This window comes from Agrilus planipennis, unplaced genomic scaffold (assembly GCF_000699045.2).
Source record: "Agrilus planipennis isolate EAB-ADULT unplaced genomic scaffold, Apla_2.0 scaffold40, whole genome shotgun sequence".
In the NCBI taxonomy this organism is placed as follows: Eukaryota; Metazoa; Arthropoda; class Insecta; order Coleoptera; family Buprestidae; genus Agrilus; species Agrilus planipennis.
In genome coordinates this window covers 913,642-927,627 of record NW_020438938.1, presented here as the reverse complement: position 1 = coordinate 927,627, position 13,986 = coordinate 913,642, and the positions used below count along the sequence as shown (strand labels likewise).

The 13,986-nt window shown below is 32.9% G+C and overlaps 3 protein-coding genes across 4 annotated transcripts in view; 1 reads left to right on the top strand and 2 right to left on the bottom strand.

Moving 5' to 3' along the window:
* Window positions 1–2,728: 2,728 nt before the first annotated feature.
* Window positions 2,729–7,941, bottom strand: LOC108735420 (protein kinase C). The gene is made up of 11 exons (XM_018467373.1): window positions 7,831–7,941; window positions 7,168–7,762; window positions 6,873–6,933; window positions 6,646–6,805; window positions 6,421–6,452; window positions 4,775–4,845; window positions 4,473–4,704; window positions 4,088–4,270; window positions 3,629–4,019; window positions 3,052–3,544; window positions 2,729–2,974 (listed from the first exon to the last, which is right to left on the bottom strand). The coding sequence occupies exons 2-11, from the start codon at window positions 7,510–7,512 to the stop codon at window positions 2,810–2,812; spliced, it is 2,133 nt and encodes a 710-aa protein (XP_018322875.1). The 5' UTR covers window positions 7,513–7,762; window positions 7,831–7,941; the 3' UTR covers window positions 2,729–2,809.
* A 47-nt stretch (window positions 7,942–7,988) lies between these two features.
* LOC108735421 (probable ATP-dependent RNA helicase DDX43) lies at window positions 7,989–10,812 on the top strand. Its single transcript, XM_018467374.1, has 9 exons — window positions 7,989–8,318; window positions 8,425–8,681; window positions 8,753–9,092; window positions 9,164–9,329; window positions 9,384–9,493; window positions 9,554–9,840; window positions 9,960–10,201; window positions 10,259–10,421; window positions 10,535–10,812. The coding sequence occupies exons 1-9, from the start codon at window positions 8,114–8,116 to the stop codon at window positions 10,670–10,672; spliced, it is 1,908 nt and encodes a 635-aa protein (XP_018322876.1). The 5' UTR covers window positions 7,989–8,113; the 3' UTR covers window positions 10,673–10,812.
* A 99-nt stretch (window positions 10,813–10,911) lies between these two features.
* LOC108735418 (DNA polymerase alpha subunit B) overlaps window positions 10,912–13,986 on the bottom strand; it is a 15,651-nt gene continuing 12,576 nt past the window's right edge. The window contains exons 8-13 of one of the 2 annotated variants that reach the window (XM_025974453.1): window positions 12,498–12,609; window positions 11,921–12,080; window positions 11,637–11,832; window positions 11,382–11,568; window positions 11,170–11,283; window positions 10,912–11,003 (exon numbers count right to left, since the gene is read on the bottom strand). In XM_025974453.1, coding sequence (XP_025830238.1) covers window positions 10,977–11,003; window positions 11,170–11,283; window positions 11,382–11,568; window positions 11,637–11,832; window positions 11,921–12,080; window positions 12,498–12,609 — 796 coding nt within the window. In that variant the 3' untranslated portion in view covers window positions 10,912–10,976. Of the gene's footprint in view, window positions 11,284–11,381; window positions 11,569–11,636; window positions 11,833–11,920; window positions 12,081–12,497; window positions 12,610–13,986 lie in introns of both variants that reach the window. The other variant, XM_018467367.1, reaches the window with a different exon arrangement.

The window sequence follows — 13,986 nt, the reverse complement described above, 5'->3', positions numbered from 1 at the left end:
ACTAATAAAAATATTATTAAAATTATTTTAAGTCATCGATGAAAATTTGTTCGTTCGATACGAATTGTTTATTACAATACATACTTCCCTATCAATTAATTAATAATAAATATAATTCTTTGAAACTTCGTCTATTTCTACGGAAAAGAGGTACATGTCACTAAGATTTTTTTTGCTTTGCTTTCTGCCCAAAGAATAAGAGGCGTGCAGCAAAATGCCCCTAATAAATTATTTATTGCAGTAAGCCCGTTACAATTCTTTTAATTTTTTTAGCAACTAGACAAAAACGACAATTTTATTTCTCGCCCCCTTTCGGATTGCTAATTGTAATTATCTTTGAAGACAAAAAAATAAACAAATTAAAAATTAAACAAAAAAAGCCGAAGAATGCGTGATATGGAATATGTTACTAATATATTAATTTTAAGGAGGAATCAGAATAGTCATTATGAGAAACATTTATAGTGTAAATTCACTTTGAACACTAATACAATTTTTAAATAAAATTCATTAAAGTAATTACGACAATAAAATTAATTACTGACACATTTACTTAAATTTTGATATTGTGACAAATAAATATTGCATATTTTGACGATCTCAATAATAATGCACCTGATAGTTTTTTCTATTGATTCTGTAATTTGCTATTTGCTATCAACTGCTTTTACACAGTTCCAGTTCCTCCTTAATTAATATTAAGTAATTAATAAATGATTTGTGACACATATAACAACCTCTCAGTTCTAAGGTCCCAGGCTGTACACAGCATTTAACGATTTTCTTATTTACTACTCCTGATATATACAATCGTATTAATTCATCTTGTCTACGATTTTCGGTTTAAATTAGAAATAAATAAATCGCCTAATAACTAAAATACTTATTGAAACAAAATCACTAACGAAGTCTTTGGTTAAAAAAGGCAGAGAATCGTGTAAAAATGACCACATTTAAGAATAATACATCGAAACACAAAAATATTCTTGGTTATTAACACAATACCTAATATATTTTACTTATTTTTTTGTTAGAACTTGCCCACCTATGTACCTATCTATCCTTTCGTATTGAAAAGTTTCCTTCTTCACAAAATAAATACATTAAGTGTTCCATCATCAAAAAATTAAAATGAAATAATACCTAACTTGTACGCGTAAGGAAATGTTTAAGTGTAAAATACTTAATTCAAAATAAAATTGATTTAGAATGATAGTGCTTTATGTTTATTTAATAAAACTATGTATTGATAATACTAATCATTGAAAAAGGAACTTTAAAATTAATTGATTTCCTTTTTGGGTGGTGAGCATAAACTTGTGAGGGTCTATTCATTTGTCCTAAAATCTTGAGTGTCGGCTCATATTTTTATTCGCATAAATAAGAACGTCTGCACTACTGAGTGTCTACCTTCAAAATAGGCGTCTCGTTAGTTACAGACATAAAATCGCAAAAGGTGGTAGGCTGATGAATAGATATACAAATTCATCCATCGTGAATATAAACACCCACCTTTAGCAGAGTTAAGTCTGCTACTACAAAGACTCTTATTTTTGAAAGAAGGCACTCAAAGGCTCAACATTATGCATACCACCAATCGCGTTTGAATTAAAAAAAATCCAAATAAATAAATTTTCATTTTACATTTTTAATTCTTTTCCTGGCACAAACACAACACCAATTTGAAACATAGCTAATTAAAGCCTTATCGTAAGGCCTTTTACGTAAATTCCCTTTTAATTAATGTCAATTCCTGCAAGAATAATTAATGGATTACGGTAATAGGGGAAAGAAAGTTACATTACATAAATTATTTCTTTCCTTTCAAATTCCTTGTTATTCTTTTGTATAGAGGTAAATAGCTTTTTAAAGTGCAAAAAAGGGAGATTAAAAATAATATTTTCAACAACCAGAACACCTCATAGGCCATGATGACTAGAGTAGTAAAAGCGCATCATTAGGACACACGTATGAATCACAGTAGCCTGTTAGTTAGTAGGTTCCCTTAATAGTACTATTTATTAACGTTAATTTTAGTATCCTCTTTAAGTAGTATGATGTGCCTGCTTTTACGTTTATATAAATAATCATAAGCAGAGACCAGACTAGATTATAAAAAACAACTCGTTCCATACCAATAATTATAAATAATATAAAAAATGACTAGCAGCACAACTCATTTCGAATAATTATTTATATTAAAATAAGTCATAGAGATTTCTTGTTTTTTTTATACTATAAGAAAAATTTTAATTTTCTTTCTTTTATTATTTATAAAAAAGAAGTGATTAAGCTAACGACAAATAAATGAACACGAAATATTGTATGGAACGATGTTACGCTGTTTTTTTATTCTTTTAACGCCCAATTTTCGTTTGCTGAATTATTAAATATATTATATAGAAATGAAGGACGATAATAACTGAAATCAAACTATTTAACGTTTTTGTTGCTTAACATTTGTCCAAATCTAAGCAAATGAATAATAATGATTAAAACATTAAAATGAATGAAATATAAAACCAGAATTTGGGCTGTAGTATAACTAAACAGCGCAATAAATATTTTTAAACGTGAATAAATCTTTCTCTATTCACATCCTACATTTTTTTATCTTGTTCAATAGAGTTTACGTCACGCAGTTCGGTCCAAATCGAACCTTATGTTTAAAACACCCTACGAACAAGCGAAAACGTTTAACTAAGATAAGTGGTAATTATATTTGTTGTTTTTTTTTGTTGTGTGGTTATATATTATGTATGTGTATATAATATTTATAAGCAGCACCATTATTTCTGTGTTCTTATCTTTAATCGGCCACAAATCGAGCCGGATTAAAATCGCGGTTCACGAAAGAGAAACCCTTAAACTCATCCTGGTTTATGGAACGGACCACCTCGACGTTTACCGGCGTCAACACTGGCTCCTCTTTGGTGAACTCGGCGTCGAAGTTCAACGCGTCCTTTTTATTTTTCTGGAAAAGTCCAAAAAATGAGGACCGTTCCATACTTTACTTTACCTGCGGAATTGAAAAGAATTAAATTTACTTACAATTTTGGGTTTGAAGGGGGCTCTAATTTTTCTCTGCTCGAGCGCCTGCCAATCCATGTCTTTAAAGAAAGGATGTACACGTATGGCGGCCTCGCCATTTTGCGCTGCGACGCATCCGAGTCTCTTGGCTGGATTTTTCGTCATAAATCCCTTCAGAATCGACACGGCGTCCTTGCTTAACCAAACGGGATAGAGGACGTCGTCGTGTAGAATTGACTCGAACAGGTCGTCTTCGTTGTCTGCCTCGAAGGGCGGTTGTCCGGCCATCATTTCATACATGAGGACGCCAAGTGCCCACCAGTCAACGCTGGCACCATAATCGAGCTCCTGAAGGATTTCGGGCGCAATGTAGTCAGGCGTGCCACAGAACGTACTGGTCGTGACCCCGTCCAATACACCCTCCTTGCACATACCGAAATCTGCCAGCTTGCAATGACCCTCCGCATCCAAAAGAATGTTGTCCAACTTTAAATCACGATAAACGACGCCGTTTCTAGAAGAAAATGTGGAAATTAAAATATAATGCATTACAAAATAGCAAATCATCTCAGGGAACAATAATAACAAATTAACTTACTTGTGAAGAAATTGGAGGGCAAGTGTTACTTCGGCTGCATAGAACCGAGCCCGCGGTTCATCGAATTTTCGCGCCCTCTGTATTTGAAACATAAGATCTCCACCGTTAACGTATTCCATAACGAAAAAGAGACGTTCCCGCGTCTGGAAACAGGAATGCAGGGCGGTGAGGAAAGGATGCTTGGCAGCCAGTGCCAGTATCCTTTTCTCCGTCATTGTACAGTCTACGTCGTCGTCCTGTATAATGACGTCCTTCTTTAGAACTTTGACGGCGTACACCTCGTCAGATCCCTTGCGTTCAGCCAGCATAACTTTACCAAAACTACCCTTACCCAATACCTTAATGAAGTGAAAATCATCCAGGCCGATTTTTATACTGTCCTCTTCCTCTCCTTCAAAGAAAATTAATAATTTTTTTGTATTCCATCAAAGCAACAAAAACTTCATTGGATAGCCTTACCTGACTCAGCCGAAGTGTTGTTTTGCATTTTCTCTTCGCTTAATTTACCCAATTTTTCATCGGATGTTTCCGAATCATCTTCTCCAGTTGCAGCATCGCTTGAACCGTCTGAAGGGGCTCCATTACCTCCTGGACCCGCTATATACTTACTCCTTCTAGGAGTTTGCTTATCAGGAGTGACACCTACAAAATACCCCATTTGTACACTAAATATATTTTCAGAGAGAAAGTTTACTTTATAAATAATTTATTTATGATACGTGAGAGCAGGGTTTCACAGACGGCGCCATTGATACAGTAAATATTTTGTTTCGGGACTTTTTGGGTAGTAATTTACAAAAGCCCGAAACAAAATATTTACCGTGCCAATTTATTTATAATTTACCTAAGGCAGTGAGAATTTCGGCCATCTGCTTGGTGTTAATGCCGCAGTTGTTTGCCACATTCTTTTGGCAACGTTTGTGTACGTTAAGATTGCACACTTCGCACTGGAGCCCTTGTTTGATCAGGCCATAAAGCAATGAGCCACAGTGGTCACAGAACGTGAATCTTTTGTAATTGTGAACGACGAAACGGTGAGGAATATTGACGTTGAATCGAGCACTTTGAGAACTAGACTGTTCGTTAAAAAAAAGAAAGAATGAGAAATGTATATGTTGAATATTATTTTAAATATGTAAAACTTACCTCGTCCTTCATTCCTGGGCACTTGGTAACTACAAGTAAGTGGCAGCGCTTGTGAACCACACAGGTGCACACTGTTATGAAAAAATTAAGATAATTTCCCAGGAGAACACAAATTAAAAAACGAAAATGAATTTCAAAAGGAAAAGGTGTATTTTGAACTAAATTTCATTATCAATAATGATTCCTTTAAGGAATTTCTGAGAAATAAAAATTCATTTTCGTTTTCTACAAACAAACATATTCTTATATATTATATCAATCACACACGTAACATTTAAATACATCAAAGATATGTCGGGAGTAAAAATAAAATTCGAAAAAAAAAAATTACAAAATCGTAGTACAAAGAAGCGCTATAAAAGCTTAAAAGAAACCATTGCCTTGTGTAGAGAAGAAATAATTTGATAATTGTTTTAAGTTAATTTGATAAAAACGAATACATATATCGGTTAAAAAAAAAAAATGTAGTTCTTGCTCCCATTAAAATTACATACGGATATGTACGAAACCTTTACTGCAAAGTTCCATTCCCAAAATTTACTTTAGTTAGTTCCGTGCTAGACAAATTTTTGTTAAAATCCCTCATATAAATCAACATTAATTTACTACTAAGATTAAATGATAACAATTTAGAGGTCAAACACCTTTGGATCCCCACATTTGGAAAAAACTAGTTCTTTTGTAGTACAGTATATCTCAATATACTTGGAAAAACTTTTTCAATCGAATGGCTATAAATAATAAAATATTAATAAAGAGAAACTTACAAACTAGTTAAAAAGCAAGAGAGAGCCATGCCACAGGTGCTGCAAATCAAAATAAATATGTATAAATTAATGCATCTAGAAAATGAAGCACAATTAGTGCTGACATGCAATGTATAATATACATATATGTATACGATGTATACTTATTGTTTAAGAAAAAACTTCGAAACTTGACGGTATTGTCAATATGGTTAGTAATAAGTTTAACTGCACCCCCTAATCATCGCCCCCCTGCAACCAAACCGAATCACCACTGTATCAAAANACTAATAAAAATATTATTAAAATTATTTTAAGTCATCGATGAAAATTTGTTCGTTCGATACGAATTGTTTATTACAATACATACTTCCCTATCAATTAATTAATAATAAATATAATTCTTTGAAACTTCGTCTATTTCTACGGAAAAGAGGTACATGTCACTAAGATTTTTTTTGCTTTGCTTTCTGCCCAAAGAATAAGAGGCGTGCAGCAAAATGCCCCTAATAAATTATTTATTGCAGTAAGCCCGTTACAATTCTTTTAATTTTTTTAGCAACTAGACAAAAACGACAATTTTATTTCTCGCCCCCTTTCGGATTGCTAATTGTAATTATCTTTGAAGACAAAAAAATAAACAAATAATAACTCTTAAAAATTATTATGTGCATAACTCGTTCCTCTGAAGAAAACAAAATTAAAAAAAGGCTGAAAACAAAAAAAATAATAAATGGATAACTCATTAAAGAAGACCAAACGTTCTTTCTTTTACTTTTAAGACCAAAAGTAAAAGTTGGCAATATAATAAATATTAAAAAAAAAGAATGGTGCTGCTCAGAAGAGATACAACAAAATTAACGAAGAAAAGCAAGCTTGTGATTAGCAAGTGGTAATTACCTTGACACTGATAGCCCTGCTTTCCTAATCCCCTGAAAACAAGAACCGCCATTACAATAAGGATGTCTACCCCATAACAGCCACATGAACACAACACACTTTCGCACACCACACAACTCTGCATCCCACATCGCCCTTATTATGTTGTGTGCTGGTTTGTTATTTAGTTTTGTGTCTTTTTTATATTATTTATTATTACAGAAACAAAGAAGCAATTTTACTTACCAAATAAACTCCCTACAGTGCGAACAAAACGTCGGCTGTCGTAGAAAAGTGGCCATAAACTTGTGTCCATTTACCTGGTGGACCCTTCTTCGCATTGCACCCCGGCGCCGATTGAATCCTTGTCTTTCTTTGAATTCCCTAGGTTTAGCCCCATGTTCAGCTACATATGAAAAAATGGACATGCATTTATAAAATAATATATTCTTCAATAAGTTTTCTAAACCTACCACTTGAAGATGTTCTCAAGTCAATACGAACATGTATTTGGCCTTTGGGCTCCAAATTGACCTACATAAAAGAAATTCATTGTGTAGAACACTTCTTAATAACAATACAAAACAGATTTGGTACATAAATAAAACAATATCCAAAATAGCTATGTGATACCTTTTAAAGGAAGAATTCATAATATGATTTATTAACTATCTATTTACTTAATACTAATACTAATAATAATAGAAAGCTAATAAAATGTTAGCAGATGTCATAGTTAAGAGGAAATAGCGACTTCAGGTCACTTACCCAAAAGTCTCCTGCGTCTTTATCTCTATTAAGAAGATCTTCGAAAGGTATACTGCAGTTTGCAACGAAATCATCGGGAGGAATGGCTGCATCGTGAAATACAGTGAGTGTAAGGGTTTTTGCATTCTCTACCTTTTGCTCAAAGTACTCGTTCCAAACGGGGTCAAATGTTTTTTGTTTTGTAGTGGACTGGGCCACATGAGTTTCATCGACATCGATGGTGACATAGGGGTCAATAAGCTGCTCGTCGGGCTTTCCAAACGTCATGTTGTGACGTTTTTGAAAATCGGTCGGCCTCAGACCCGAAGCCTCGCATATTTTTACTCCAAGAGTACCAGTAAACATTTGCACCGTCTAATAACGAACGCACAAACCGACTTACACGTTTCTGTACCGATCACGAATTCGCTGCACAAAACACCAAACCTTTTGAAAAACTTCCGATCATTACTTTTTCTATTATTTTCTCAGGGAATCAAAGATTTGTTTCTAAACAATTATATTGTGGATCGGATCTCCTTTTCCCACAATGCTCTGCTAATGGCCAAAGTAAATGACAACAGCGCTGCCAGCTTACGACAGTTTTCCAATTGATCTAGAAAATTAAATTAATATTAACTTAACGTTTCATTAATTTAAATTAACTGACGACATGACACTTACTGTTACAGAATTGCGAAAAAGCTGTATACCTTTTTAATTTTTCTTAATTTAATAATTTAATAAAAATTTTCAAAAAAATTATATGGTAACACTACTCATACCAATCGTTACAAAAGTAAACTTTCCAGTGCTATTTTTCTTTTGACAAACAAGTTTGCCAACCACTGTTGTATTCATAGAACTTTTACTTAACCTTACAGGTTTAATAGTGTCGTTTGCCGATATTTTAATAAAATAAAAAGAAATTTTATTTTATAATTTGTGTTGCATTTAATTAATCAACATGAGTGACGGTTGGGACGATTCATGGAATAATGCAAAGCCATTCAATGATAACCAAGGTAATCACGATAAGTACTACAGAAACAGTAATTTTCGAAGAGGGGCCCCGAGGGACAAGCAAAATAGAAATTATGACAGAAAACCTAGGAATTCTAACCCTACAACTACTATACAAGTCCCTACAAACATGGTTGGAAGGATAATAGGTAATATACTATGCAACTTTTACAATACAATAAAATTTTTAATAAACTAAGAATGTTAAGTTTGATTAACATTTTTTACTTATGGTAACATTTCCTAATGTTTTAGGAAGAGGAGGTTCCAAAATAAGTGATCTACAGTTTAATTCAGGGGCAAACATCAAAGTTACAAAAAATACAGAAGGTATGAACACTATGGTTGAAATAACAGGATCTGAAGAAGCTATAAAACGTGCTACAGAAATGATAGAAGATTTAACAAAAGAAAGACCACCTCCTGCTACTTTGACTAGTGAAAGTCATGATAACAGTTGCAAGGAAATGCCACCTATACAAATTGATTGGAAAGCACTAGCAGAAGAAAGTGTAAGTTTCAAAACTCATTGTAACCCTTATTAAAACATTTAATACCATTAATGTACTTGTTAATTATTAAGGAGCGATATCAAAAAGAGCAATTTGATAAGTTGCCTCCAATCAAGAAAAACTTCTACAAAGAAGATCCTGAAGTTACAAATATGAGTAACAAGGAAGTTGAAGCATTTAGGGCAGCTAACAACAATATTGTTGTCTCTAGGATGTACAAACAGGGAGAAAAGGAAAAAATACCAATTCCTAATCCAGTTACCACATTTGAACAAGCTTTTAGAGACTACCCAGAGATATTAGAAGAAATTGCAAAGCAAGGTTTTCAGCACCCATCTCCCATTCAGAGTCAGGCATGGCCTGTGCTTCTGAGTGGAGATGATCTCATTGGAATAGCACAAACAGGAACAGGTGACAAGAAAGCTGAATGATAAATTTTTCATACATTATTGTTAATTTTCATAAAACTTAAATCATTTCAGGTAAAACTTTGGCCTTTTTGCTGCCAGCACTAATTCATATCGAAGGTCAACCTGTGCCTAGAGAAGAAAGGATGGGACCAAGTGTATTAGTAATGGCCCCAACAAGAGAATTAGCTTTACAAATTGATAAAGAAGTCAAGAAATATTACTACAAGGGGATTAAAGCGTAAGTTTAGCAGGTGTTAAATGTGCTGTTAACTAATGCTCCATTTATTTTTAGATTGTGTGTTTATGGAGGAGGCAACAGAAGGGAACAAATAAACACACTAAATACTGGTGTGGATGTAATAATAGCCACCCCAGGACGTTTGAATGATCTCGTAGAAGCAGGTAACTTGTATTTGTTTTGATTGATCAATTGTAACTTTGCTATTAATTTTTCGTTTTCAGGACATATAAGTGTTAAAAGTATTACTTACGTGGTCTTAGATGAGGCAGACAGGATGTTAGACATGGGTTTTGAACCTCAAATACGTAAAGTATTATATGACATAAGACCAGATCGACAGACTGTAATGACAAGTGCCACATGGCCGATAGGGGTACGTCGATTGGCCGATTCTTACATGATTAACCCCGTTCAAGTCTACGTGGGAACCCTGGATTTAGCAGCTTGTCACTCCGTCACCCAGCATATTGTTTTGCTCGACGACACTGAAGAAGCTAAATTTGAAACGGTATTACAAATACATCTATTTTTTAAAAGAAAACTAAATTTTGAAAGTTCTCAACGTCTTAAAGAAACTAGAGTTTCACTTGTTTGGCAAATAATGCTTAAAAACTTTTTAATTGTTAGGTGTTGGACTTTGTAGCGAACATGTCTCCCGAAGAAAAGGCGATAATATTTTGTGGCAAAAAAGCCCGAGCTGATTACTTGGCCTCTGAATTAGCCCTGAGAGGTTTTGAATGCCAAGCAATCCATGGTGATAGGGAACAAGTAGATCGTGAGCAGGCTTTAGCTGACATTACAGATGGGACTGTACAGATCCTTATAGCCACTGATGTGGCGTCTAGAGGACTTGACATAGAAGATATATCGTATGAAGTTCAATTTTATAAGTATTTCTATTTTGTGACTCGTAATTTCCGTTACAGACATGTTATAAATTATGATTTTCCAAGGAATATTGAGGAATATGTTCACCGTGTGGGACGTACGGGAAGAGCGGGACGTACAGGATGCTCTATAAGTTATTTCACTAGAGCTGACTGGGCCAGTGCCAAAGATCTTATACCTATACTTGAAGAAGCCAATCAGGTAAACACTTATGTATTTGCATATTAATTTTTATTTAAGTAATCAGTTCTATTATGTATAATAATTATACATTGTAAGTCAGTTGTAAATAATTATATTCTGTTGGGATGTAGTATGTTCCTGAAGAAATATTTGAAATGAGTAAGCGTTATGAAGCCTGGCGCGAGAGGAAGGATCAAGAAAGAGCTCGCGACGGGGGAGGAAGAAGAGGAGGTGGCCGTGGGGGCGGCAGATTTCATGACGGATGGTAGTCGTAATGTTAAAGAAGTTGGAATATTTCTATTTATTTTTCATATTTACAGTTAGCATTCCTACTGTTATATTTAAAGGAATATTTTTTTTCTTTTTACTGTTTAGCAATTTTTCATTTCATTAAACGATCTTCAATCTGTCAAAGCGTTTTTATCTTCGTCATTAAAGTAATGTTAGAATATCACATTAGATACCTATGTAGCATTTTATTTTATAAAGTATTTGTTAATATTTTAAAAATACATGTTTAAGAGATGCTCCAAATGAAATATTCAGTCTCATTTTCATCTTTTTAACAATATATCAAGCGTTGTCAAAGTACGTGCAGTTCTGTAATAAAATTGAAGGTATTACATAATTTGCAACTTCACAACGTAAATTGATCGTAAGTAATTGTAACTTCATTTGATCTACCATTTGGACTTTAGACTACTAATCCTAAGTATGTTTGTAGCTTTAAATAAAATTAAATACTTGAGATGGAGAGGAGACTCACCTTAAGGGACTGTTCACTTTTTCTTAACTGTTCTAAGACGTATTTCGTGTCGCTTGCTTCAGTTGTATCCGAATCACTGTAAACATGTGGCTTTGGTAATCGACATTTCTTCTTCTATAAATGAAATAAAATAATATACTCTACGTATTTTTCGCATATAAAATAAATTGCTCTGTATATGCCGGAAATAAACGCAAAAATAATTAAAGTACCTTTTTTTCCATTTTACTGGGTCCCCGTCTTCTGCATTCTTGCATACATTTGGACGGAATGCTTCTTACGTCGAATTTGATCTTTTCAACATTGCTTGAAGAGTTACAGCAAGCATTACAAATTTTACAACAGGTCGCCAAAGGAAACGCCAAGAAGAAAATGGTATTTAAAAAGAATTCTGATCTTCTATAAAAGAAAATTTACATACGAAATGAAATCTGATGTTTCTTTTTTCTAAATTTTCTAGCTTTTACTTGCTTATCGCTCGAACTGTGCGCATACCAGTGTAAGGATTAACAGGCCAACCAAGTTCGTCATACTGCACCGGGCAATGTCTAAATTCTTTCTCTTGGTACTGGTCTAAAGGACGTGGTAACTGGACTAGGAGCCCTAAACCGTACATTCCGATTACTGGACAACAGCACAATCCCAATATACCTTTTAGAATTCCTTGAAATCGTTTTTGAAAATATTATTTACAAATTTCCAGTTTTGACAATAGAAGTCTTCTTTTTTATAGTTTTGTTATCTTTCTTACCTAAAGCAACGAGGCACAAAATGGGTCCCAAAAAAGTATACATTAGCAGTACTAAAGAAAATGTCTTATCTTCGGTGTTGTTTAAACAAGGAGTCAAACTTTCATCATCTTCACCTATTACTGCCTTTGAAAGGCTGTTACTACAAGCATTGTAAATGTCCTCCATTCATAAACAAGTTAAAAAAATTAAATGAATTGTCAATCATGACATTGCAAAAAGTCAATTAATAATACATATTGTCGGAATTATTATAAACCATGAAAAGGTAACTAGTACTTTATTTTTAACAATAGATACATTTTAAAATATAAGCATTTTAAGTCTTATTATATTTGAATAATATCACATTCTGAAGAACTGAATATTGGGCCCTTTATAGGTGCTGAAATTTTTAAATGAGCAAAAGTACCTGCGGTGTATCCTTTTGTTAATCTCTCAGGATTTACAACCATACAACCGTTTACTTCCTGAAATAAAAACGACAAAAAAGAACCTTTACATTTGCGTTTCTAATAATTGCGACAATTAAAGAAAATATAAAAACTTTCCTAATAGTCCGCCAAACGTTTTTCTTACCTTTATAAAATATCTTAAAGTAGATGGTAATATAAGTAGGTGAGGAGTGACGTCCATCGTTGCATGTTTTTCTAAAAGTCGATAACTGACCCTAAGTTTTGGGGGGATCAAGGGATAAAAACNAATTAAAAAACGAAAATGAATTTCAAAAGGAAAAGGTGTATTTTGAACTAAATTTCATTATCAATAATGATTCCTTTAAGGAATTTCTGAGAAATAAAAATTCATTTTCGTTTTCTACAAACAAACATATTCTTATATATTATATCAATCACACACGTTTGTTGTAAATACATCAAAGATATGTCGGGAGTAAAAATAAAATTCGAAAAAAAAAAATTACAAAATCGTAGTACAAAGAAGCGCTATAAAAGCTTAAAAGAAACCATTGCCTTGTGTAGAGAAGAAATAATTTGATAATTGTTTTAAGTTAATTTGATAAAAACGAATACATATATCGGTTAAAAAAAAAAAATGTAGTTCTTGCTCCCATTAAAATTACATACGGATATGTACGAAACCTTTACTGCAAAGTTCCATTCCCAAAATTTACTTTAGTTAGTTCCGTGCTAGACAAATTTTTGTTAAAATCCCTCATATAAATCAACATTAATTTACTACTAAGATTAAATGATAACAATTTAGAGGTCAAACACCTTTGGATCCCCACATTTGGAAAAAACTAGTTCTTTTGTAGTACAGTATATCTCAATATACTTGGAAAAACTTTTTCAATCGAATGGCTATAAATAATAAAATATTAATAAAGAGAAACTTACAAACTAGTTAAAAAGCAAGAGAGAGCCATGCCACAGGTGCTGCAAATCAAAATAAATATGTATAAATTAATGCATCTAGAAAATGAAGCACAATTAGTGCTGACATGCAATGTATAATATACATATATGTATACGATGTATACTTATTGTTTAAGAAAAAACTTCGAAACTTGACGGTATTGTCAATATGGTTAGTAATAAGTTTAACTGCACCCCCTAATCATCGCCCCCCTGCAACCAAACCGAATCACCACTGTATCAAAATAAAAAAACAGCAAGTTTCAAAGTTTTACAGAAAATTGTACAAAGTAATACAAGGTTTACTTACGCTATTACAAATGTTAAGACTTATTAATTATTTCAAATGTTTGTCTCTTTTTTTAATCAAATATTAATATTTAGTAAGTAAACCTTGATTTTTGCAACACAATTCTTTTAGTTTGAAAGACGTTCTGAAAAAAAGTTTATTAAAGAGGATCTGGAGTTAACAGAAAACGAAAAGGTAGTTTTTTCCTGTTCAAGTATTTAAATAAATTAAATTATTGACACATAATTCTAAAGATTAAATAACTTTTTTTTAAAAGTACTACGACCTGTAAATATCAAAAAAATAAACAAATAATAACTCTTAAAAATTATTATGTGCATAACTCGTTCCTCTGAAGAAAACAAAATTAAAAAAAGGCTGAAAACAAAAAAAAATAATAAAT